General features: G+C 38.3%; 1 protein-coding gene and 1 long non-coding RNA gene across 9 annotated transcripts in view; both read left to right on the top strand.

Moving 5' to 3' along the window:
- RAB3IP (RAB3A interacting protein) overlaps window positions 1–27,362 on the top strand; it is a 143,405-nt gene that overhangs the window by 93,354 nt on the left and 22,689 nt on the right. For 3 of the 8 annotated variants that reach the window (XM_040491449.1, XM_040491450.1, XM_040491445.1), the window contains exons 1-4: window positions 3,130–3,244; window positions 3,956–4,094; window positions 19,475–19,750; window positions 20,471–20,729. In XM_040491449.1, coding sequence (XP_040347383.1) covers window positions 4,084–4,094; window positions 19,475–19,750; window positions 20,471–20,729 — 546 coding nt within the window. In that variant the 5' untranslated portion in view covers window positions 3,130–3,244; window positions 3,956–4,083. Of the gene's footprint in view, window positions 1–2,718; window positions 2,738–3,129; window positions 3,245–3,557; window positions 4,095–19,474; window positions 19,751–20,470; window positions 20,730–27,362 lie in introns of those variants that run through there. The other 5 variants (XM_040491447.1, XM_040491451.1, XM_040491446.1 and 2 more) reach the window with 5 other exon arrangements.
- On the top strand, window positions 21,595–22,785 carry LOC121040759 (uncharacterized). Its single transcript, XR_005795425.1, has 2 exons — window positions 21,595–22,454; window positions 22,706–22,785. It is a non-coding gene; the product is annotated as an uncharacterized LOC121040759 (long non-coding RNA).

The raw sequence follows: 27,362 nt of genomic DNA, 5'->3' as shown, positions 1-27,362 counted from the left end.
TCTAGTTTGCCATACTGCTGGACATGAAGTCCGGTATACTTTTTAGAGTTTTAACTTCATTTGTCTGTAAGATATTACCCTGTATTCTTTTTTTTTTTTTTTTAACGTTTATTTATTTTTGGGACAGAGAGAGACAGAGCATGAACGGGGGAGGGGCAGAGAGAGAGGGAGACACAGAATCGGAAACAGGCTCCAGGCTCTGAGCCATCAGCCCAGAGCCCGACGCGGGGCTCGAACTCACGGACCGCGAGATCGTGACCTGGCTGAAGTCGGACGCTTAACCGACTGCGCCACCCAGGCGCCCCAATATTACCCTGTATTCTGAAGACCAAGGCCCTAACTTTGGTGGTCCAAGCTCCCTGTCGGTAAAGATGAAGATTACCTTTCTACCTATGTCAAATTGTTTTTTGTAAAAGGTTCATGAGATAATTCATGTGAAGTTAGTTTGAAACTGGAAAGTACCCTGTAAATATACATTGTCTGGACTTGGAAAAACAAAAGAGGCAAATAAGCAATAAAAAATTATAACTGATGACTTGTCAATTAAAAATTTCTGGATATTTGCATTCATCGCCTTCATTTTCTGGCCTCAGGTATGGATGTGAAAGTCTTAAGATTTCTCTAAAAAATACAATATCATCTTATATATTGTATAATTTATTTTTTTAATTTTTTTATATTAAAAAACTTTTTTTAACATTTATTTATTTTTGAGACAGAGAGAGACAGAGCATGAATGGGGGAGGGGCAGAGAGAGAGGGAGACACAGAATCGGAAGCAGGCTCCAGGCTCTGGGCCATCAGCCCAGAGCCTGACGCGGGGCTCGAACTCACGGACCGCAAGATCGTGACCTGAGCTGAAGTTGGACGCTCAACCGACTGAGCCACCCAGGCGCCCCTGTATAATTTATTTTTTTAATGAAAGAGAAAGAAGGCAGATTTGAGCACACAGCAAAATCTATCATCATATTTTTAAAGTTTGTGAAGTGTCTGTCTCTTTAATATATGGGTGAGCAATCTAACCTAGGATGCTTACAACACTTTACAGATTTTGTAGGCTGAGAGTCTGAGTGTCTCACACTTTGCAACATACCTTGGTCTCTGTGTTGCAAGGACACCAAGGCATTATTACAGGTAACTACTCATATGGCTCTTTTCATTCTTAAACTATGCTTCCAGGTTAAGCATGTGGGAGGAAACACCTCTAAGTACATTCCAAAGAGTCTCTAGGATGGTAGGTAATTTGCAAATGGACTAGCCTGGGACTCAGGCATAAGGCTACTGCTTACTATTTCCTGTAGATGCTTGATGTCTTAACTCCTATGCAGAACAGATCACAGGGCCTGTCCTCTAAACATTTATATACCAAGACAGTGTGTCAGTATGTATGTCATTTACTCATCTGCATTTATTGAGCCAGTTCTACTACATGTCAGGTCTTGTGCTTGTTCTCAAGAAGCTAATAGTTAGTAGGAAAATAGACAAAACCCCAATTACCATTCTATGTGATAACTTCTAGAAAGAGACAAGGTCCTATGGGAGCACAGCTAAGAGCACCTAACCCATACTGGGGTGGGACAGGGCTAGGTGGCAAGCAACAGGGAAGGGTTCAGCAGGGAATTGATGCTTAGTCTGAATAATGAAGGATAAACAGGAATTAGGTAAGAAAAAGGTGGAGGGTCAGGACATAACAAGAAAAAGGAGTAGTATATGTAAACATGACATACATGAGAGAGTATGAGAAGAGTGGAGAACCCAAGTAGTTTGCTGTGTGCAGAGTTATTCATTCCACGTAGTTACTATTATGCTTGTCTCCCTCGCAATGTTTGAGTTCTTGAGATAGTGTGTAATGGTTTCTCTGTCCCCAGGTCCAGCAGTAGGCACAGAGATGGAGCACAGTAAGTGATGAATAACAGTATTCATTCAGGAATGACATGAATGACAAGGGGTAAGGGAGAATAGTTAGGAAGAAGGTTAATGGAAGAAGGTTATTATCTAGTGACAGTGAATAGGAAATGGGATAGGTTTAAGAATGACTTGGGAATTAGAATGGATAAGACTCGCTATATTGGTGAAAGTGAATAATGACTTTTCAGGTTTCTGTTTGGATGATACATGGATGATACCAGTAATAATGTTGTTAATAATAATAGCTAATATTCATTAGACATTCTGTCATGCAGTACAGCATTTTACATGTACTAAACCATTTGCTCTCTCACGAGTCAGAGAGGTAGATACTCTTATTATTCCCATTTACTGATGAGAAAATTGGTACTATTAGAGATCAACTTGACCAAAGGCACCCAGCTAGCACTAGTGATTTCAATCCCAGAAATCCTGATTGCTATAGTCATACACATAATCTACTCTTCTTTACTGCCTCTAACAGATGTGATCAACATTAAGAATGATGGTCCTGGTCAGTATGTCTATCACATAAATTCCATGTCTTTTACTAGACACAGAGACACATACGGCGATCGCTTCTTACTGATCAGATTTTGGGAGCTTGGTTCTGTATTTTCACTTTTCCTACCCAGAGAACCTAAAGTGCGGTGGAAGTTTGATAAAAGAGTTGACACAAAAAATGAGAGAAGGCGGATACAGAAAGAACATTCTCGAATGCTCTAGCCACTGATCAGATGATGGAATCTGGTTCTATCAGCCTTCCTCTGCTTCCATCCCTCATACACACACGCACACGCTGTAAGATACATATGGACGCCAAGTTTGAGGTTGGTTCTAGTAGTCCTCAACTCACATCGGAAGTTCATTTCCCGACTCCTGGACAGTCCAATACGAAGTTAACTCGAGGCGCCCATAAAGCGCAGGGAAACTTGGCTCAGCGCCGCGGATGCTCGTTCCCAGGGCAACCGCCCGCGGAGGCACCTGGGGCACGCTCCTCGGCACCTGCGAAGAGCCCCGCCTGGCGCCAGGGGGCGCGGGAGCGCGTCGACTCCTCCCGCCCCACGCCAGCCCCACGCCAGTCCCGCCCCCGCCCCGCCCCCAGCCCCGCCTTCCCTCCACCGGGCCGGGCCGCTCCCGGCCCCCGGCTCCGCTCCCGGCGCAGGCGCAGTCCCGCTCTCCTTCGGCGGCTCCCAGCGCAGTGCGCCCACCTTCGTTGAGTGTAGCGGCGTCGACCGGCCGGCAGTCCTCTTCTTCCTCTTGCTGCCTCAGGACAGGCTCTGTACAGCGCTGCGAGCGCCCCTGAGCGCAGGCAGCGACCGCGGTGGTTTCGGCAGGTGAGGGCAGCCGCGGGAGGGAGAGGCCCCGGACACGGAGCACCGCCCCCCTCGGCGCCCGCGCGCCCGCCTCTCTCCCGCGAGCCGGCCTGGAGGGGCGGCGGTGGCAGGTGCAAGTGCGGGCGCGGCGCGCGACGACCTGGCCCGGCCGCCCCTGCCCGGCAAGCGCGCTCCCCCATCTCGGCACACGGGCTTGGAGAACCTCGGTGGAGGCGGCGGCGGCCGGGGGCGCGGCGCGGCGCCTCGGGGCGTCTGGGGCCGCTGGGGCGTCGGGCGGCGGCGGCTCCTCCCCCGCCCCCCGGACGCGGGCGCGTTACTCATTAACTGCGCGGTCCCGAGCGCCCGCGGCTGTGAGCCGGAATCCCGGTTACCTGTCGGGGGGGCGCGCGCGGCCGGGAGCTGGGGACCTGCGGTCGCGGAGGGGGTGGGGGTCTAAGAGTTCCCCGAACAAGTGTGCAGCCCCGCGCTGCGCGGGACCTGGAGCAGGGTGAAGCCGCCGTAGGCTTGGACCTGGGGTCGTAGAAAAGGACAAGCGAGGCTCGGTGCCGAGGCGTAGAGGTCACGCTCGGCGGGTTTCGGCGAAACCTGGGGGACCGGAGCGAGCGCCCGGAGTCGCGCGCCTTAGGGTGGCAGCGCATTTCAGCCTGACTTTTGTTTCGGGGAGTTGAGAAGAGCTGCACCGACGTAATTGTAATTACACTGCCCTTTCAGCGTTGACAACTCTCTGACCGCCCTGGGACCAGCCGGCTCTAATGGACTCTAGAAGTGATGATGTTAGGTGGAATCTGCAGCACGTGAAGAGTTGCCAGTTGTTATGGGATTAAGAAAACAAATCTGTAATGGCTAAAGGGTAAGGTCTCGAAAATTAAGAATGCTGAGTTCATACTGGTCCCTAAGAAGCAGACAGTTTAGTTTTATGGAAATATAGCATATTTTGAGGCTACCTGTTTCACACACCTCTGTTTCTCCCTCCAACTCCTTCCTTTCAGTGTAGGAAAAAAGCCGTGTAATCTTTTGCCGTGGAATGATTACATAATTGGAGGAGACCCATAAGCGGATTAAAACAAAACTGTTCTATGTAAATCTGTTGAAAGACCCAGTTTTTGTTCATTATCCTCTTTCTTATTTTGTTGTCCGTAGGGTTTTTGTAAAATGGTGGATGACAAATCAAGGAGAAAAGAAGCAGAATAGATTTGTAGACTGATCACAGTAAATATTTGATACTGTTAAATATTCCACCAGGTTTATGGGGCCTTGTTCTGTTAACATTTGTTATTTATTTACCAGTACTGTGCATTTTGATAGGACTTTTCATGTTCGGACAGACATTGAATCCCAACTATGGTTTATGTGATCTAATCCTAAAGCCCATGTAGAATTTATAGAAGTTAGTTTAGCAGTTCTACATTTGTACTACAATAGTGCATTTCTTACTACTGGAAGAAAAGCCTTATGAGTTTTTTTTTCTTTTTCCAGTACAGTAAAGTTACATATTAGTCCATACCTTTGTTAACCAAAGTGGACACTTTAATATAACTCTTCCTTGTGTGTTTGGCAAACAATACTGCTGTGGTATTAGATACCTGTACCCTTTCACTAGGATGGACATTTGCTGTTCAGCTACTTGAGGGGTTTCTAATTAGATCCAGTTGTACTTTTTGAATCAGTATAGGTATGCGTATGCTTCCTTTAATATTTTTTTCCTATAATTTTCTTTAAACCCTTAGTTCACCACAACACATACATAGACATTGCACAGATAATTTTTACAATGGAAGGTTTCTTAGAAATCTAGGTCCCTATCAATTTTTAATATGGCAGAACAAAAACGTGTAGGTTACAGTAATTTTGCATGTATTATGGTACTTAGTAAACCTTTTTTTTCCCCCTTCCTGAGAGGGACTCACCTAACCAGTTAGCTAGCTAGCGAAATGAAAAATTTTTAATGTTTTAAAGCTTTAGCTTCATTACTTACCGTGCATGTGACCTTGAGTAAATCATTTAACCGTTCTGAGCTTATTTTCTCTATTTGTAAATGGATAGAGTGAATTTGCCAGCTTTCAACTATTTTTACCTATTTATTTATTTTTAAATATATTATTAATTTACTTAAGTAATCTCCACACCCAGCTGGGGGCTCAAACTCACAACCCCGAGATCAAGAGTTTCATACTCTTCCAACTGAGCCAGCCAGACGCCCCTCGATTCTTTTTAATGTCGTTCAGCCTGATGTGAATATCATAATGAGGGGATGAGAATCAAATGGGATAGTCCATGTGAGGTATGGGAGTGGGAGAAAGGAACAGATATTAGCTTGGTAGTTGGCCATACACTGTGCTTGTTGATTTACATACCTTGACCCCTTTGGTCCTCAGGACATTCCTGGGGTATAGATGGTATTACCACATTATACAGATCAGAGAACTGAGGCTCAGAGAGGCAAACTAACTTGCCTGTGGGTACTTAGCTGTCAGTGGTCCTGTAGATGATTAATGGTAGAGCCAGGGTTAATGGAACTCCTAACGTGCTTGCTCTTCCATTCCTTTCTACATCTTCTGTGGAAGAGCTTTGTAATTATAAGGAGACCTCAGATAAAAGGTGTTACTGTCATTTGAATTTCTGGCTACAAAGTATCCAGGTTTTTTGGTGATGGCAATACCACTACTGCTACTACTATTATTGAACTTACAACTTACTCTGTGTCAGGTTCTGGTATAAACACTGTACCAAGTCATTTACTCTGACAGTGACTTACGAGTTAGCTACTGTTTTATTCCATTTTATTTCATTTTTATTTTTAATTTTAGAGAGCATGCAACTGAGGACGAAGGGCGGAGGAAGGGAGAGACAGAGACAGAGACACAGAGAGAGAGAGAGAGAGAGAGAGAGAAAATCCCAAGCAGGCTCCACACTCAGCAAGAGCCTGATGTGGGGCTCGATCTCATGGGATCATGACCTGAGCCTAAATCAAGAGTTGGACACTCAACTGACTGGGCCACCCAGGCACTCCTGCTTTATCCCATTTTATAGTTGAGAAGATTGAGACACTGAGAGGTTATGTAGCTTCCTTAAGGTCACACAGCTAATTAAGTGATAGGACTAGATTAGAAGTCAGGCAGTTTATCTTTAACCACTGAGAGCAGTGCTCTTAACCACTTTGCTACTTCATGTGTAGGTTGTCATGCTGAAGAATTGTTTTAATTAAGCTTTTATGTGATACTTAGCATAATAAGTAATTCTTTATGTGTCACCAGAGATTTTTAAATCAAATATTCATTGAGCATCTACTTTGCAGGTCACCGTGGGGGTTAAAGGAAAGTATTCATGGAGTGTGAAAGGCAGACCTTATAATCATTCCTGTAGCTTTTATAAGTTCCTCAAAATTTAGAAGGCATCTGTGTTTCTCATATATGTGTTATTGTTGTAATTGTTTTTTTTTTTAATGTTTATTCTTTGAGATACAGCCAGAGTGTGAGCAGGGGAGGGTCAGAGAGAGAGGGAGACACAGAATCTGTGTCTCTGAGGCAGGCTCCAGTCTCTGAGTTGTTAGCACAGAGCCGGATGCAGGGCGCAAACTCATGAACCATGAGGTCATGACTTGACCCGAAGTTGGGCGCTTAATGACTGAGCCACCCAGGCACCCCATTGTAATTTTAACGAGTGCCAAATAACACAAAGTGCTAGAATAGTTGGAGAGTGGAGAGAAATGATGAGTTGTGGGTAGAGATACTGTGTGTTGGTTGAGGTAATGAGGGAGACCTTTCAGGATATTCTGAGGAGGTACACTTTTCAAGTGTAAAAGCTTTGTCTTGTGTAGAGTTTTGGTTAAGGTATAGTTCAATAAAGGATAGTAACTTGGTTCCTAAGTTACTTAAGTACACTTGATATTTAAAAATAAAATAACAAAACTTTTGAAAACTCCTGGCTAGCTAATTTCTCCTTTTCTCTACTGATCTCCTTAGCTTTGCTAGGTAGTACTTTTTTTTTTCTCTTTTATTCTTCCAGAGCACTGAGTAAATGCCTCTATTTTGATATTTATTAGTTTTGGTATTCATACTGTCCTGTAAGTTTTGTTGACCTTGAGTTCCCTTCCTCTAGTGTGCACATGCTTTGAAGGCAGGACTTAAGTTATCCTAGCCCATTTTATAGTGTTTGAACTGGGCCTGGTATACCTGTAGGTACTGGGCTGTGTTTGGTGATGGGTGTCAGTGGAAGAATGTCGGGATGTATTGAAAGTCATCTAGCAGTAGTAATGGAAATGTGTTCAGAGTGAGAACTGTGTGGGCTAAGGGGAGGAAGAGAGGGATACTTCCAACAGGTAGCATTAACTTGCTCTCTGTGTTTTTCTCTTCTGCTTTCCCTTTCAGTTTACAACAAATGAGGCAGTTTCATAAGCTTCAGCTGTATCTAGTCATGGTTAGAAAGAAGTGAAATAGTAGTCTTGATTTATCTTAGAATATCAGCAACACAAAATTGGATAGCTATAGCCATAAGCTGAGATTACTTAGATCAGAGGAAAAGAATGAAAATTTCTGTAGTTAACAGGATTGTAAACATAAGCATAATGGAAGTTAATAGAATTCTACATATATGAATTGACAATCTAGTATAAAGGAAATCTATGGAAGAATGTGAGAGTACCTTAGAAGTTTATAGGAGCGTACAAATGATAGCTTTGAACCAGTTAAGTGCATTGTAATTTTATGTGTCCAGATAATAGTATTGAGTATTTGGGGGCACCTGGTTGACACATCAGGGTAAAATATAAAAAACAAAAACAAAATAAATTCAAAAGGCAATAAGTAAATGTGTGTTAATTTCCTATTAGGAAAAGAATTATATTTGATCCCTAGACTTCAGAAAGAAAAACTTGTTTTCCCTTTTCTTTCCTTTTTTTTTTAAGTTTATTTATGTGTTTTGAGAGAGAGTGTGTGAATGAGTGGGGGAGGGGCAGAGAGAGAATTCCGAGCAGGCTCCCCCCTGTCAACGTAGAGCCCCATTTGGGTCTCGATCTCATGAACCTTGAGAACATGACCTGAGCCAGGATCAAGGGTCAGACGCTTAACTGACTAAGCCACCCAGGCCCCCGAGAGAAAATGACTTATATATAAATAACATATTGTTATATCTATATCTATCTATATACATGTAAATAACATACTGTTTTGGTCTTTTTCCTTATTTATATAGTGTTTGAATAAATTTGAAAGCTCTCTAATTAATGGAGAATTTCAAATAAGTAGTTGCAAAAATGTAATGGACCTCAGAGTTCCTGTCATTTAACCCCAGTAGTCAGCAAGAGGAGTCAGTCCTGCCACCTCTGTTTCTCCCCTTCTTGTATTATTTTGAGCAAATTCCAGGCATTGTATACTTTCATCTGTAAATATTTCAGTATGTTTTTTTAAAGTGTGAAGGGCAGTTAGCTACAATACTGTTACACACTTAAAAAAAAAATTAACAATAGGGGTGTCTGGGTGGCTTGGTACATTAAGCATCCTACTCTTGATTTCAGCTCAGGTCATGATCTCATGGTTCATGAGTTCGAGCCCTGTGTTGGGCTCTATGGTGACAGCACAGAGCCTGCTTAGTATTCTCTTTCTCTCCTCCTCTGCCCCTCTCCTACTCATGTGTGTACTCTCTCTCTCTCAAAAATAAATATTAAAAAAATAAAAATAAATTAACAATAATTCCTTTGTATCAAATATCCACACGTTTTTGAATACATAATAAGGCCGCTATAATAAAATCAAGTCTCTTTATTTTTATTTATATGCTTCCTTCATTCCCCTAAGTTCTATAAGAGGCTAAATAAGTATTTTATTTAAAAAAAATTTTTTTTAACGTTTATTTATTTTTGAGACAGAGAGAGACAGAGCATGAACGGGGGAAGGGCAGAGAGAGAGGGAAACACAGAATCGGAAGCAGGCTCCAGGCGTGGGGCTCGAACTCAAGGACCGCGAGATCATGACCTGAGCCGAAGTCGGACGCCCAACCGACTGAGCCACCCAGGCGCCCCAAGTATTTTAAACCCCACATAGCAAAATAGAGGAGGAAATGGTGATAGCAAAGAGAATGTGGGAAGAAAGAATAGAAAGAACACATTGCAATAGCAAATGCTTATTTTAGTAGCTGTGCATTAGAGAAACTTTAGTTTTCCCTTTCTGAAAGTAAGTACAAGATTAAACTGTGTTCTTGTTTAGATTGTTCACTTACTTATGGTTGGGTGAGACCTGCCCTAGAGTGCATCTGTCTTGATCTACCAATTATCTGAATCTAGCCTTTCCCCCCCATCAGTTTTATCTTTTAAGTGATTCTTGGATGTAGTGGAGTCAGGTGTCAGAATCAGACACACCAGGATTGAATCCTAGCTGTTATTTATTGACATGTTTGATCTGGATGAAATTATTCTCTCTGAGCCTCAAGTTCTTTTTCTGTAAAAAAAAAAAAAAAAAAAAAAAAAGATACGAGGGGCGCCGGGGTGGCTCAGTCAGTTAAGTGTCTGACTTCGGCTCAGGTCATGATCTCACAGTCTGAGTTTGAGCCCCGCGTCGGGGCTCTGTGCTGATGGCTCAGAGCTCGGAGCCTGCTTCGGATTCTGTGTCTCCCTCTTTCTCTCTTCCCCTTCACTGCTCTTTCTCTCTCTCTCTTTCTCTCTCTCAAAATAATAATAAACATTAAAAAAATTAAAAAAGAACCAGTTCAAAGGGTTGCTGTGAGGAATAACTGGAATAACGTATATAATGTGTTTGTGTGTGTGTGTGTGTATCACACCTGCAGAGTATAGGTGTGTATGTGTGTAATGTATATGTGCATGTATGTGTATATAAATACAAATGACGGTGTCCTGAAGGTTTTTCATGTGTGTGTATATATATGTGTGTACTTCCATTCCTTCCAATATCAAAGTATCGAGATTGACATTATATCAGACCTTTGTAATCTCTTGGCTAGCCTGTTGCAGTAACCTCTTAACCAGTTGCCTCTAGTCTCTTCTCTCTAGTTAAAGTCCTTATTGCCTTGGGAATTATTTTTTCTAATCTACACTAACTGCACTAATCTTTACTACATCAAAGTGTATCTACACTTGGTAAAATGTAGATCTGACCATATCTCCAGGATAAACTACAAGCAGCATTTTCCATGTTAAATGAAGCTTTTAATGATCTGTCACATATCTGCCTCTCTAGCCTGATGTTCTGTCCTTCTCTTCTTTGTTAGTTTCATTAGTGCCAGACTGTTATTCCCTGACTGTCTTGTATTATTGCCCTGCCTTGTCGACCTATTGAATTCCTACACAGGGTTTAAAATTTTATTTTTTATGTTATATTTTATTTACATTTTGTAACTTATATTACTTATAACTTATATTTTACTTCTCCTGAAACATTTCCTTCCCTCCCCCAGCCCTCAGGGTAATTATTTAGTGGCTCACAACAGGCTGTGCACCTTCTCTTTAGTCCCATTTCATTGCACCATTCTTAGAACTTGGTGCCAGGATTTGCCCCGAGGAGTTGAAGCTGGCAATCATCCTTCCATTCCAAATAGAATAGACACAATTGATAAAAAACTTATTAAATATACTAATATTATATATGGATAAATGTATTTAATAAATAAAATTTAAATATTGGTGGTTTTTAAGGAAGTGACTTGATGGAATTTGTAACACTTTAATTCGTTATACACTGTTGAGATAGCAATCTAATTTTTAATGACAGGCTGTTTCTTCCATAATTCATGCTGAATTGAGTCATTTGGGAATTACTAAAAGCATCTGTACCTTCCTCCTTGCTTTCCATCCTCCAGCAGTCTTTCAATGAGTTGAAAGAGGAAAATAATACAGATGTAAACATTTCTGTATGTTATATACAGTATATATAGTATAATATATAGATGCTTGCTTTGTTGAAGAAGAACATTTAGAACAGTATGTGTATAATTTAACAATATTAAAAAAAATTTTTTTTAACGTTTATTTATTTTTGAGACAGAGAGCATGAACGGGGGAGGGTCAGAGAGAGAGAGGGAGGCACAGAATCTGAAACAGGCTCCAGGCTCAGCTGTCAGCACAGAGCCTGACGCGAGGCTTGAACTCATGAACCGTGAGATCATGACCTGAGCCGAAGTCGGACGCTTAACCGACTGAACCACCCAGGCGCCCCGAACAATATTTTTAAACCAAACAAAACAACCGTTGTTTTTTTTTTTCTCTTGATGATGTTTGTGCTGATATTTGGCTAGTATTAGATTAACACTGGTTAATTCTTCCCATCAGAAAGTCAGAATCTGGTCTTGCTTCCGGCCTACAGATACACTCACCCACCACCTTATAATCAGGATCATTGGTTCCAATTCCATCGCTAAATAGATGAAGATATTGGGGCTCAGAGAAGTTTAATTCACCTGCCCAAGTTTGCAGGTGTAAGTTAGAGGTTGATCAAAGCTAAGACTTGAACTTTCTTCTTCAGGTACTGGTGTTTCTGTTCTGCTGTGGTGCATATAGCTTGGAGGAATTTTAGTAAATATAGAATTAAAATTATTTAATTTTCAGATATTGGTCTAAAAAAGATTAAAATTACAGCCTTAAAGTTTTCTTTCCTTAGAGGTAAATCTTTTGTTTCTTGTTAAGTAAGTCAAATAAGGGAATATGCTTTTTGTGAGAAAATGGATTTTATTTGTTCTTTTGGACTGTAATAGAAATTGAGTTTCTCGATTTCATTTAAATTGTGTACGTATATCCATTTTATCCAAGTGCTTTAGTTTTTAATTGAAAATATTGTAGCAGCAATTCATCTTAATTTCTTGAGTTATTCTAAGGATGTTTTTTATTTTCAGTTAGAAAATTCACTTTAAATAGAAAAAAGAATTTTTATGACAAGTTACTGGAAATTTTCTAGGCATTTATTAAATAAGTTAATACATATGAACTTTTTAGCAAAAATATCTGACACAGAGTTAACTTTAAATATTGGCTGCTGTTTTAGCTGTGATAATACTGACTTCTAAAAAGAAGAAATAACATGAAATACATATGGCTAATCAGAAATAAACTGTTTTGGGGTGCCTTGGTGGCTAAGTTGGTTGAGTATCTGGCTCTTGGTTTTGGCTCAGGTCATGATCTTGCCGTTCGTGGGTTTGAGCCCCGGGTTGGGCTCTGTGCTGACAGTAGGGAGCCTGCTTGGAATTCTCTGTCTCTCCCTCTCAAAATAAATAAAAACTTGAAAAAAAAATGAAGTACATTGTTTTGGTCAACTTTTCCTTATGATTCAATGTCAGCTTTATTGCCTTGAATTGAGTAATAATAAACCAGATAGGCTGTGTTGGTAATTCACCCATAAGAATTTAATGTCGACTTTTTCACACATTGGTAGTGGTCCTTAACAGGTTTAGTTTATGGATTAGGGTATTCTCCAAAAGAAATTAGTTTTTTTGAATTACTCATTACTTGATGCAAGGAATACTACTGCTTAAAAATAGCAGCTTATTTTACTCATATAAAAACTTTGAATTTAAGATAAGTCTTAAAGCTTCCATACATTTTATTTATTTTTTAAATGTTTATTTGTATTTATTTTTAATTTTTTATGTTTGTTTATTTTTGAGAGAGAAGGGGAGAGAGAGAGAGAGAATGAGTGGGAGAGGGGCAGAGAGAGAGGGAGAGACAGAATCTGAAGCAGCCTCCAGGCTCTGAGCTGTCAGCACAGAGCCCAATGCTGGGCTCAAACTCATGAACTGCGAGATCATGACCTGAACCGAAGTCAGCTGCTTAACCGACTGAGCCACCCAGGCACCTTTTTAAATGTTTATTTTTGAGGGAGGGATGGGGAGAGAGAGAGAGAGGGAGAGGCAGAGAGAGAGGGAGAGAGAGAATCCCAAGCAGGCTCTGAACTGTCAGCAGTGAGCCCAGTGTGGGACTGGAACTCGTGAACCATGAGTTCATGACCTGAAGTGGGATGCTTAACTGACTGAGTGACCCAGGTGCCCCAAGCTTCCATATATTTTAAAGAGCAAAAGATTTTCAGACCAGTGTGATTGGTGGCTGATTACTAGCTAAGTTACATTTTATGGAAATTGTATATGCTTGAAAAAGGCACTGAATTTAATCTTAAAATAATCTTTTTCAAAAAGTGACTTGAATTTAAACAAAGTTTAAATGTATCCTCCAGAATTAAAACTTGTAGGTAGATGCCCTGCCCAAGGGTGCTGTCCCAAGTGTTATGTACGTTTCTTTTATTTCTCAGCATATAAGGTAGAAAACCCAGGCACAGATTTCCAGATGAGAAACCTAGGCACAGCTTGGCCCCATAATTTGACAGAAGTGAATTCAAACCTGCCTCTCTTTGAGACTTGCATTTTATGTTTGTTACTTTTGTTTCAGTTTATAGTCTATTTGTATTCTCCATAAATGCTTTGCTTTCACACCTCAGACATGCCTGAAAAGCCCTTCAGAGAGCTTTATCTTTCTCATTAGTTTCTTGTTCTTTGGGTCTTTTCTTCGGCTTTACTTTTTCTGGAAGTCTTTCTTGTGAATCATTTGCCCCCTCCTCTCTGGTCTCTTAATACCCTTTGTGTCTTCTGTGGCATTTATTACACTGTATCATTGCTTCTACTTGGCAGTCTCCTACTTTCTTCAGACTATTTGGGAGCAGAGACCATTTTTCATCTTCTTTCCCCAGAGCCTGACACATAGCAGGCCCTCAAAATACTTGTTGAAAGAATAGCTGAAATAGTATGTATATAGGTCAGAAAAATAAGATGGATGTTGCAGGGATGATGGATTTTATTCCAACATAGGAAACATTTTTACTCAAACAGTCTAACACTGGAATGGCAAAGCAGTTCAACTGGTGGTAGTATGTTGTGGTTAAGAGCTCGGAGTCTGGAGTTCAACAGATGGAGGTCTTCGTCCGGCTGTCTTAAGCTGCAGTGTCTTTATAAATGCACTGGAACTACACTTGATATTTAGTAAGTGCTCAAAAAATACTAGCTGCTATTCTGAGAGAAACTGCCTTACCATCCTATATGATTGGGACTGGTAGTTGGATGGCTCAGAGTCCCGTTCCTTCCTTCTCTCTCTGGGTTATTTTGAAGCAAATCAAAGTAATTTTCAGTACATATATCTAAAAGGTAAGGATTTTTTTTTATATACCCATAATATCATTATCCCTAAAAATTGACAGTAATTCATAACATCAGTAATATCCAGTGCTCAAGTTTCCTTGTTTGTCTCATAATTTTGTTTTCTAGTTGGCTTTATTCAAAAATTCAAACAAGATCCTCACATTGTATTTAGTTATATCTGTTTATTCTCTTTTTAAATTTGTAAGTTCCCTCTACCTTTTTTTTTTTTTTTCTATTTTATTGAAAAAACCAGGTGGTTTGCCTAGTAGAGTTTCCCAAAGTCTAGATTTTGCTGTTTTGTCCCTGTGGTGTTATTTAACATGTTTGTTTCTTTTCTGTATTTCCTACAAACCACTGAAGACCTACCTACAGGCTTGATTTGTTTGGGATCCCCCCCCCCTTTTTTTGAGGGTGACAAGAATGCTTCATGGATGGTGGTGCTGTCCATTTCTTACTTCACCACATAATCCCATAATGTCTTAATTTCTTTTTGTGATAAGATGTCATCAGTGAGTTCAGGTCCTGTTGTTCTGATCCACTAACTAAAGTTCCCCACATAGCTTTTTACCTTATGGCTTTAATAGCTATTCATTATTGATGCCTAGACCCATTTTATTAGGATTGCAAATTCATATTTATTAAATGGAATTCTTTTAAAAAGAGCGTTTTCTCATAAACTGTTTAGTTCTCTGATGTACAAGAAAATCAGGGTAAGTACCTGATTCTTTATTTTACCAGTTTTCAAAATAATGAATCGGCTCCCTAACACCAATCAAAGGGGATCAGTGAGATTTTGTTTTTATTTATGATCATGAGTTTCATAAATTTAAAAATATTTTTGTTTTCGTTCCTTACAGATAATATCTTTTTGATGTTCAGGTTGTCTCATCTTTGGTGAGTGGGAATCCTTTTGATGCCACTCCAGTAGTCTTTGATGGCCTTCTTGCTTCCCGGTGTAACAGGATGTTCCAGGGTCTTTTTGTACGTTACTGCCCTTGGCCTGGAAATCAGCCATTCCTCTGAGGAGCCCTCGTTCTTTTTTTGTAGGAAATGGTATTGCTCTGGGCATTACTCATTGCTCCTGAGTGGTTACTATTGTTCACCTCAGTGGATACATTTAGGAATTTTTGTTTTAATAGAAATTTTTTTTCTGATTTTTCTGATTCAAATGTAGAACTTCAGAGTGTTTGCTTCTTTGATTTTATATTTATAGCTCTTCTCATGTGCTGAAAATCTTAATTCTGAATGACATTAGCATAATAACTTATTTGCCTGATATTATATAAAATAGTTTCAGAATAGGGATATCAACATTACTAATACGATTACTGAAAATAGTTTATAACTCTTTTCACATTTTTTATCTTTAGAATATATTCTGTATAGTTTTAATGTTTTAAAATCATTTGCAGTAGCTCTTTTCTATGTTGGTAAGCTACCATCTCAGTACATAGCCTGAATCATTTGTTTTATTTTTAGAGATTCTTTTTTAAAATTTAATCTTGGTTTTTTGTTTATGTGGTTCCAAGGTCAAATTCAAATACAAGGCAAAATCCATTTGGAAAAGTCTAGTTTTCATGCCTATCTCCTCTTCCTATTATCTCCCTCTTCCTATAGATAACTATTTCTACTTGGTTTTGGTTTATCCTTCCACTTTTAAAATATAAGTATGTATACATAGTAATACATCTATATGTTATATATACATAGAAATTAATTTGTATTTTCTCCTTTTTTAGGTAATAGGTAGCTTCCTGTGCATAGTTATTTATTTTGTTTTTTAATGTTACTGTAGCCTCAAAATCCCCTCATAGCAGTATGTAGATATTATTTTTTACAGCTGCATAGTGCTTCATTATGAGCATGTACATTATTAGCTCATTCAGTCTTTTGCTGTAACAAGACTTTTGCTAATGTTGCTAGCCTTATGCATTTATCTGTTCTTTTTTATTTTGCCAGTTTATCTTTGGAATAAAGCCCTAAAAGTAGGCATGTTGGGTCATAGGTTTAATGAATATGTCATTTTGCCAGATATTGTCAAATTTTCCTCAATAGGGTTTGTACCGTGTTGCATTTCCAGAAATGCAAATGCTTTCACATTCTATGATTCCATGAACTTCCAAGGTGTAAAGACATGAATTAAAGGTATATGGGATGGTTGAAAGAAAGTATCAAATGGTTACCGAGAAAATGTCGAAAGGTTAATGAGAAAACCTGTTTTCTGCTTAAAAGTGAGTGTGATTAGTAAACTGTATTCAAATGAAAATGAAATTTTCAGGGTTAATGTTTGTTTGGTATATGTATGTATTATGAATAAGGAATGAAAATATTCTTTTGGATGAAAAATAATAAGTATTCAACACTTTAAATTCCTTGTTAATAGGACGTTTCATTTGGTGTAGTGAATATTTTGGGTGAAAAAACAAGAATTAGTTTCATTTTGAAGACTAAAATTATTATTTGCTACAACAGAGAAAACACTGGATTTGAAATTTGGCAGTTGCAGATATAATAGCTATAGCTTTCATTGTCCGTATATATCTTTGAAGGTTTGTGACATGCTGTAATTGCACTTTTGAGAGATTATATTAGGTCACCTCTCTTCTTTGCCAATTTTACTGCGGCCTTTTTGTTTTCTACTTGTCTTCTTTCAAACATTTTTTAAAGGATATAAAAGAGTATAATTTTTCAGTTTAATGAAATTTTTTGTATTTTATGAAGAAATTAGGTACTATATTGGTGCTTGCGTTTGAGAATTTTGGTAGGGTATCACTCACGATTATCAAAGTTTTATTGTAGGAAGGAAAAAATTGGGAAGAGAGGTTGGGCTCAGATCATAGAAGACTTGGTTTTCAGGCTGTTTGGTTTGGACTGTATTCTGTAGATAGTGGAAAATTAATAAAGGATTTATGAGTTCTTTCACATTCAAGTGAAAAATTTGAGTGGTACAGTTTTTAGTTTTAATGTAAACTTTGTGATGTAATTGAGTGGTTATATGAAATATTTTTTGATTATGTAGATGCAGAAGTATGCATGTTATTGTTAATGGCCAGTTATGGTAACAAATGTTTTTTGAGGCCATACTGTGTACCAAGAACATAGTACACCACTAAGTACTTTATTTGGATTGTCCCCATTGATCCTTACAGCACCTTGGAGAATGGAGACAATGTTGTCATTCTCATTCTCATCCTATCAGAGGAGAAATTTAAATTTTTTTAAATGTTTATTTATTTTGAGAGAGAGGGAGAGCAGGGAAAGTGCAGAGAGTGAGGGAGAGAGAGAATCGCAAGCAGGCTCTGAGTTGTCAGCACAGAGCTTGACGTGGGGCTTGATCCCACAAACCACAAGATCATGACCTGAGCAGAAATCAGCCTCTGATGCTTAACCAGCTGTGCCACCCAGGCGCACCAGGAGAAATTGAAGGCTTAGAGAAATGCAACACATTATCCTAGATTGGATCCTGGATCTATAAATAAAGCCATTATTGGGTCAATCAGTGAAATTTGACTGGGGCCTGTTGAATAGATTGTAATATCAATCAGTGTTAATTTCCTGATTTTGATGGTTTTGTGGTTAGACAGGAAAATGTCCTTGCATTTAAGATACATATATTGAGTTTTTTTTTTTTTTACATTTTTTTTTCAACATTTATTTTTATTTTTGGGACAGAGAGAGACAGAGCATGAACGGAGGAGAGGCAGAGAGAGAGGGAGACACAGAATCGGAAACAGGCTCCAGGCTCTGAGCCATCAGCCCAGAGCCTGACGCGGGGCTCGAACTCACGGACCGCGAGATCGTGACCTGGCTGAAGTCGGACGCTTAACCGACTGCGCCACCCAGGCGCCCCCATATATTGAGATATTAAGCAGTAATGGGCATCATGTCTGAAACCTATTCTCAAGTGGTTCCAAAGTGTTAACAGTTTCATAATCTGGGTAAAAGGTATATGAAAATTCTGCAGCTCTTACCTGAACTTGAATTTATCAGTTGATCCTTGACCAACATGACTTTGAACTGGACGGGTTCACTTTATGTGGGGTTTTTTTTTTTTTTTTTTGGATAAACACAATACAGTACTATAAATGTATTTTCTTTTTCCTTATGGTTTTAATATTTTCTTTTCTCTAGCTTTATTGTAAGAACACAATATATAATACATATAAGTACAAAATATATGTTAATTGACTGTTTATGTTATCATTACGGTTTCTGGTCAAGAGGAGGCTAACAGTAGTTAAGATTTTGTGGAGTTAAAAGTTACATGTGGATTTTCAGCAGTTGGTGCCCCAACCACAGTGTTGTTCAAAGGTCAACTGTATAGTATAATGTATATATCTCATTTTAAGTGTGAGTATATATGTATATATGTGTATATATATATAAAGATATATATAGATATGTATATAGATATACATACATGTATATAGATATATATAAAGATATATATAGATGTATATATATCTTTACGTATATATATCTTTATATACATACACATACATACACACACATATCTTTACTGCATCTTCTATTTACTCTAACCAATATCATGTGATAGAAAAGTTAAAAATATCAAAGAAATTTTTATTTATTCCTCATTGTTACTTATTACTCAGCTTGACAACATTAGCTATAACTTTCAAGTTTATTCCAAATCAGATTGTTTGTATTTTGTAATATTTATGCTCTGAGATCACTTAATAAATGTTAAGTGATAATAGTGTGTGTTTTTTTTTTTTGTATTTTTATTAGAAGTTTATTCTTTATAATGGACTGTTGTTAAAAACACATTTTATAAAGGGGCGCCTAGGTGGCTCAGTCAGTTAAGCGTCTGATTCTTGGTTTTGGCTCAGGTCATGATCTCATGGTTTATGAGTTTGAGCCCTGTGTTGGGCTCTGTGCTGCCAGTGTGGTCCTTCTCTCTGTCCCTCTCTCACTGTGTCTCTCTTTTTACCCCCTGGTTGTATGCATGCTCTGTCTCTCTCAAAAATAAATAAACATTAAAAAAACATTTTACAAGTTATATATTTAATTTTAATTTAGTTTTATTTTGTTAATATAATTTTAAATGCCACTATCAAAATAACTCCGCTTTTTGTTTTAACATAGGTTATCTTATGATGAGGCTTTTGCTATGGCTAATGACCCCTTGGAAGGCTTCCATGAAGTAAACCTTGCTTCACCTACTTCTCCAGACCTTCTTGGTGTGTATGAATCAGGAACTCAAGAGCAGACTACCTCACCAAGTGTCATCTACCGGCCACATCCTTCAGCTCTGTGCTCTGCCCCCATTCAGGCTAATGCCTTAGATGTTTCCGACCTTCCTACACAACCTGTGTATTCATCCCCCAGACGTTTAAATTGTGCAGAAATATCTAGTATCAGGTAGGAGATCATTAAGATACTTATTTTGGAGTATCATGTTAAACAAATGACAGCTTGCTTGTTTGCCTTATTTTCAGTTTTAATAGTTTAGAAAATTTAAATAATAAAAGCATGTCCATGAAGAGAGCAATACATGTTAATGTTGAAGAGCAGGGGTCAGCAATCTTTTTATGTAAAGGGCCAGGTGGTAAATATTTTAGGCTTTGCTGGCCATACAGTCTCTGTTGCAGCTATTGAGCTCTGCCTTTAAAATGTGAAAGCAGCCACAGACAGTACATAAATGAAAAAACTCCAATAAAACTGTACGTATGGACACTGAATTTTGAATTTTATATAATTTTCCCATGTCACAAAGTATTTTTATTTTGATTTTTCCCCCCAACCATTTGAGAATGTAAAAATGAATCTTGGTTCGTGAGCCTTATAAAACAGGTAGCAGGCTGAATTTAGCCTACATTTAATTTGCCGACCCCAGTTCTAGAGTAGCACTATCTGATAGAATTTTGTGATGATGAAAATGTGCTAGCCATTGGCCGTATGTGGCTATTAGACTTGAAATGTGTTAGCTTTGACTGATTTTTTAATTAATAAATAATTTATAAATTACCTTAATTTTAAAGCTAAGGCTATTAATTAAATATTAGTGCCATTACAGACTTTTTGTGTTTATGCTAGTTTTGTATGAGCATATGCTGATGTTTCCTGAACTCTCCTTTATAGCATCCATGTTACAGATCCAGCGCCTTGTTCTACCTCTGCAGTCACAGCTGGGTTAACTAAATTAACTGCGAGAAAGGACAACTGTAATGCAGAGAGGGAGTTTTTACAGGGTGCTACTATACCAGAGGCTTGTGATGGCAGTGACGATATATTTGGGTTGAGTACTGATAGTCTGTCCCGTTTACGAAGCCCATCTGTTTTGGAAGTCAGAGAAAAGGGCTATGAAAGATTAAAAGAAGAACTTGCAAAAGCTCAGAGGGTAAGCAGAAAAGATGCTTTATTCTTCCATGTTTTGTATTTGAAATTAATGTTTACTCATGAAGTGGGGCAACTCAAATGAAATCATTGTAATTTTATACCTACCTTCTCATATGTGTAGCCTCAGCTCCTGTTGGGCAGCATCTGTAGAAACCACTACATTGCCTGCTCCCTGTCTTACATTAATATTAACACAGATTTGATGGGTTATGTTCCATGTGTGGGTTTTCCCCTTCTTGTATATGGTTAACTTTATGGTCCTTCACTTGAAGTCATTTAGTCCAAGTCATTTTTTTGGGGGGGGGGGCGGGAATTGTTTTAGTAATAATTCCCTTTGCCATTCAGCTGGGTTGAATATTTTCTGTATCTTGGAGAATTTTCCTTTTTTGGTAATTTGTTATGTTTCCCATTTGGTCATCTTTAAAATTTCTGCTATTTATTCCCAGATTTGTGGCTATGTCCTGCTCTTTTTCTGTGACTGCAGTTAAGTTTCAGAGGGAAATTTATAGTGCTAAATATTTATAATTAGAAAAAGGAAAAAGTCTCAAATCAGCAATCTTAAGCTCTCACTTTAAGAACCTAGAAAAAAAGGGGCACCTGGGTGGCTCAGTCGGTTAAGTGTCCGACTTCAGCTCAGGTCATGATCTGACGGTTCGTGAGTTCGAGCCCCATGTTGGGCTCTGTGTTGACAGCTGAAAGCCTGGAGCCTGCTTCAAATTCTTTCTCCCTCTCTCCCTGCTCTTCCCCCACTCGTGTGCGCTCTCTCTCTCTCAAAAATAAATAAAAACATTTTTAAAAATTATAAAAAAAGAACCTACAAAAAAATAGCAAAAGCAGAGCAAGCAGAAGGGAGAAAATAATAAAGATAAGAGCAGAAATCAATGAAATTGACAACAAAAACTAGAGAAAATGAATGAAATAAAGTGCTGATTCTTTAAAAAATAATGAAATTGACAAACCTCTCATAAGACTGACAAAGACACAGATTATTAATAGCAGGAATGAAATGGGATATCACTACAGATTCTGTCGACATCAAAAATACAATAAAGGAATAATATGAACAACTTCCTATATAATTTGACAACTTAGGTCAAATGGGCCAATTCACATTTAGAAACTTGAGAAGATAGGGCATATTTTAAATGTGTAATTTTTAGCATGTTATGACATTTCACAAACACATATTCCTTCTCTCTTGCTACCAGATTTGTCTCTTAAGAGTGTAAGTTGTTGTTTGTATCCCTAGTGCTTAGCAGAATTCAGTACGATGCCTGACATTTATGCTTCCTTATGAATGCTTCAGTGAATGGCTGATAGCTAAAATAGCCACACAGATATTTTAAAACATTTCTGGTTAAATATATTTTATCGAAAAGAAAAATCAGTAGCCTTTTTATCTTTTTTCCAAAGGGAAGGGATATGTGATTGTATTTGGCAGAAGCCATCTGGATCAGACTCTGTTGTCTTAATACACAGTAGTAAGTGCAATCACAGTTTATGTAGAGCTGAACTATTGAGCATATATATCTATCATTGAGAATATGTTGTGGTTACTTATTGATGAGAACAGATTGCTAATTTCTTAGCTCAAGTTGAGAATTTCTTTTAAAGTCTTTTATTTGCTGTATTTAGAGGTCCTGTTGAGGTAATTGAAATAGTAATGACATGTGAATGTATACATATGGTGAATTATGAATGTACAAGATCATATTAATACTTAGAGGTTAAGTCTTTTTTTTTTTTTTTTTAATTTTTTTTTCAAAGTTTTTTATTTTATTTTTGGGACAGAGAGAGACAGAGCATGAATGGGGGAGGGGCAGAGAGAGAGGGAGACACAGAATTGGAAGCAGGCTCCAGGCTCCGAGCCATCAGCCCAGAGCCCGATGCGGGGCTCGAACTCACGGACCCTGAGATCGTGACCTGGCTGAAGTCGGACGCTTAACCGACTGCGCCACCCAGGCGCCCCACTTAGAGGTTAAGTCTTGAAAATGTCTTGAATATGAAAATATTTCTTGATTGTATCAGCCTGTGAATTAAAATTATGTCAACGACCATTCTCTTTATTCTGATTATTCTTTTAAGAGACTACAGAGAGTTACTGTTTTTCCATTCTTTTACCTTGAACCTATTTTTATCTTCTTCTATAAAGTGAGTTTTTTGCAGGTGGTATATAGCTATCATTTTGCTTTTTTATCCATTCTGTTAATCTTTGCCTTTTAATTGGTGTGTTTAGACCATTTACATTTAATGTGATATTAATATGGTTTTGTTTATATATGCCATCATTACTGTTTTTGTTTTCTGTTTGTTCCATATGTTCCTTTTTCTTCTTTTTCCTTCTTTTATGCTTTCTTTTGGATTAATTCCATATTTTTGCTGATTTCATCTTGTCTCCTTTGGCTTATTAGGTATATATCTTTGTTGTGCTAACTCGGTGATTGCATTAGGGTTTATAATATACATAATTAACTTATCCCTGTTTATTTTCTAATGACGTTATACTATCTCACATATAATGTAAGAACCTTACAAAAGTGTACTGCCTGTCTCTTCTTTTCCTGCCTTTGTGCTATAATTGTTTTTTGCTCATGATTATATTTTGAACGCATAATTGGTTTTCAATATGTTTTGTTGATTAAATGAATGTATATATATGTATGCAGTTACATCATTGTATGAATAGACACTTGTTAGGTAGGGACATGCTAGCTGCTTACAAGCAACCCCTAAATTTTAGTAACTTGAAGTTAATTTTTATTTATTGACATTCTGGAATAGATGTGCATAGTTGTTAGGCAGATCTTTATGAAATAATTCAGGGCTCCTTTTTCTTCTGTCTTGGCTGTTTGTAATCTTTTGGAATTTTATTATCTATATCTAACCAGTGAGATGAGGGGAAAAGAAATCTTGGAGAAGGCACACTGGCTTCTAAAGAGCCTTGACTTAGAAGTGACACACACAACTTTTGCTCACATTCCAGTTTCATGCTGATCCTTAGATGTGTGGTGGGCTAGGAAATGTAGTCCCTACTGGGCAACCACTTCCCAGCAACAAATCCATACCATGTGTAGGGGGAATACTAATGTGATCATTGATTTTGAGGTACAGAGTTGCCAGAAATGATATGGTAGTTCACTTGTTTGGCCTTCTGTAGGTCATTGCTGAAGAGCAGTTTTGATGGAATTCTGAAGTAGAAGTTGGGCTTTGGTTTACCTTTTTAAAATGTTGCTTCTTGGGTACTAACCAAAGCAATCTACATATTTACTGCCATTCCTATCAAAATAACACCAGCATTCTTCACGGAGTTAGAACAAACAGTCCTAAAATTTGTATGGTATCAGAAAAGACCCTGAATAGCCAAAGCAATCCTGAAAAAGAAAACCAAAGCTGAAGGCATCATAATTCCGGGCTTCAAGCTGTATTACAAAGCTGTAATCATCAAGACAGTATGGTACCAGCATAAGAACAGACACATAAATCAATGGAACAGAATAGAGAACCCAGAAATGGACCCACAAATGTATGGGCAACTAATCTTTGACAAAGCAGGAAAAGAATATCACATGGAATAAAGACAGTCTCTTCAGCAAGTGGTGCTGGGAAAACTGGACAGCAACATGCAGAAGAATGAGCCTGGACCACTTTCTTACACCATACACAAAAATAAACTTAAAATGGATGAAAGACCTAAACATAAGACAGGAAGCCATCAAAATCCTAGAGGAGAAAGCAGGCAAAAACCTCTTTGATCTTGGCCACAGCAACTTCTTACTCAACACGTCCCTGGAGGCAAGGGAAACAAAAGCAAAAATGAACTACTGGGGCCTCATAAAGATAAAAGCTTTGGCAAAGGAAACTTCTGCAAAAGGAATAATCAGGAAAGGTAAAAGGCAACTGACAGAATGGGAGAAGATATTTGCAAACAACATATCAGAAAAAGGGCCAGTGTCCAAAATCTATAAAGAACTTATCAAAATCAACACCTAAAAAACAAATAATCCAGTAAAGAAATGGGCAAAAGACATGAATAGACAGTTTACCACAGAAGATATCTAGATGGTCAGCCGACACATGAAAAAATGCTCAACATCACTCATCATCAGGGAAATACAAATCAAAACCACAATGAGATACCACCTCACACCTGTCAGAATGGCTAAACTTGACAACTCAGGCAACAACAGATATTGGCAAGGATGTGGAAAAAGAGGATGTCTTTTGCACTGCTGGTGGGAATGCCAACTGGTGAGCCACTCTAGAAAACCGTATGGAGGTTCCTCAAAAAATTGAAAATAGAACTATGCTGCAACCCAGCAATTGCACTACTAGGTATTACCCTAGTAGTAGGGTGCATATGCACCCTAATATTTATAGCAGCACTGTCAAGAGTAGCCAAAATATGGAAAGAGCCCAGGTGTCCATCGACTGATGAACGGATAAAGAAGGTGTGTGGGTGGGTGGGTGGGGGAATACTATGTGGCAATCAAAAAGAATGAAGTTTTGCCATTTACAACAATGTGAGAGTATACTGTATTATGCTAAGCAAAACAAGAGAAAGACAAATACATGATTTCACTCATGTGGAATTTAAGAAACAGATGAACATAGGGAAAGGGAAGCACAAATAAGATAAAAAAACAGAGACAAACCATAAGAGACTCTTAAATACAAAAAACAAACAGGATTGCTGGCAGGGTATTGGGTGGGGGGAAGATCTAGAAGGGTGAGAGGCATTAAGGAGGACACTTGTTGGGCTGAGCACTGGTTATGTAAGTGATGAATCACTAAATTCTGTTTCTGAAATTATTACACTATATGTTAACTAACTTGGATTTAAATTAAAAATAAATAAAGTGTTGCTTCCTGGACTCTGTCCCAAATTCTGCTGAAATAATATTATCATGCTGAGGCTTGGGGATATGCATTTTTAATAAACTCCCTCATTGTTTCTTATATTTACTAAGTGTGAGACCCACTGGTATAATGTGTTACTTTCAGCTTTTAATTACTCTTCCTTAAAAGAGAGTGAAATAACTTGGAAAATAAAATTCAGTGGAATGACTTGCAGCCAGATAAAGTCACTCAAATACACGTACCTGTATCAAATCCATATTCAGCATGGTTCTACTAACTGTGGCCATGGATGTTCATAAACATGTACTATGTTCTTTTATAAACAGACATATTTCTTGAGTAACCAAAGTATTAACAGCATTGTTCAAAGCCCTGTAGGGGGCAAAAATAAATTAGACTTGACCCTGTCTTTAAGGTGTTTACTAGTTGGGGAGAAAAGACATGTATACACGGTCATGTTTACTGATACGGAGTTGTACATTTTTTTTTTCCGATTTTAACCTTCATGACACTCATCATTGCCTACTTGTGTGTGAACTTGGTTGTAGTTGTTCATGTGATTAATTCAGTTGAATTCTGTGAGTTGGGTTTATTTGTTGGTCTTCATTACTGGCTTAAATGTCTTCAAAATGACCTCATTATGATAGCATTGAAACAGAAAAATATTTAAAAGAAGAATAAAAATCTCTGTCTCTGTCAGCTTAAAAGAGTTTTTCCTATAAGTGTAAAATGAAAAGTCTAAGTGGAAAATAGACATAGTTTCATTGACAGCACTTTTTCTTTCTTGATGTATTAAATGTTTATCTTAAATACAGTAGTCTTAAGTTTGGAATACACTTGATCAGAGACCTAATGTTCTGTGGTTTGAGTGTCTCTCAAATTTCTTTAGTACTACCACTCTAAATTTGTATCTGCTGTCTAAAGTATACCAGTGATCAGTGAACTGTTTTTCTTGTATCTAGTCTTTTTTTAACGTCTCTACACTTCCAAGTTACCACTTTGAATTGCAGATCTGATTGTTGCTATCCTGTTTAAAATCTTTCAGTGACTTCCCATTTGCCTTTGAGATAATTTCCCTTTGTCTTTAAAGGAAATCCTGATTTCCAAGGCAGTGCTTTTCAGGACAGGTCATAAACCTAAGTTGCTGGCATTATCTTTTTGTGGTGGTTATCCCTCGTCATCTTTAGCTACTATAGAACATACTCGTTTATTTCTTCCTCTGCATTTGGCAAACTCCTACTTTTTCTGGTATGTATGCATCACTATAGTCCTTATCGAATAGCCATGTGAATCTGTTTAAAGATTTGCTACGCTGAACAGGAAAATCATTAATGGGGGTTACTCCTTTTCTAAGTGTCCCCAGCACCTAGATGAATGCCTGAAGCTAACAGAAGAATCAGCATTCAATCAACACAAAATTAATGTTTCTTGAAGGAATGAAGTTTGAATAATTATGTTATGGTGTAACATTCTGATAATGAAAAGTACAAATTCTGAGAAATAGTCACACGAATTACAAATTCAACTTCACATAGGTAGACTGAGAATAGACATTGAGGCATAGAGAGAAAGTAGACATTTACGTGGAAAAGGTTAAACCAGATGGATGGGCTCGGATGGGGAGTGAAACGAGTGAATCAGGCCAGTTTTACTCTAGCTTTAGAGTATGGATCAAGGGAGATAACTCGAAAGGGAAATTGAGCACATGTTGTAGAGGGCCTTTAGTATTACAGCGAGGTCCGTGCCACTTTGGTAAATGATAGAGAGCTATTCAAGA

Source organism: Herpailurus yagouaroundi, unplaced genomic scaffold, assembly GCF_014898765.1.
Source record: "Herpailurus yagouaroundi ecotype Mexico unplaced genomic scaffold, PumYag 182, whole genome shotgun sequence".
Taxonomy (NCBI): Eukaryota; Metazoa; Chordata; class Mammalia; order Carnivora; family Felidae; genus Herpailurus; species Herpailurus yagouaroundi.
The sequence above is the reverse complement of the archived record's forward strand: the minus strand, read 5'-3'. Positions and strand labels throughout refer to the sequence as shown.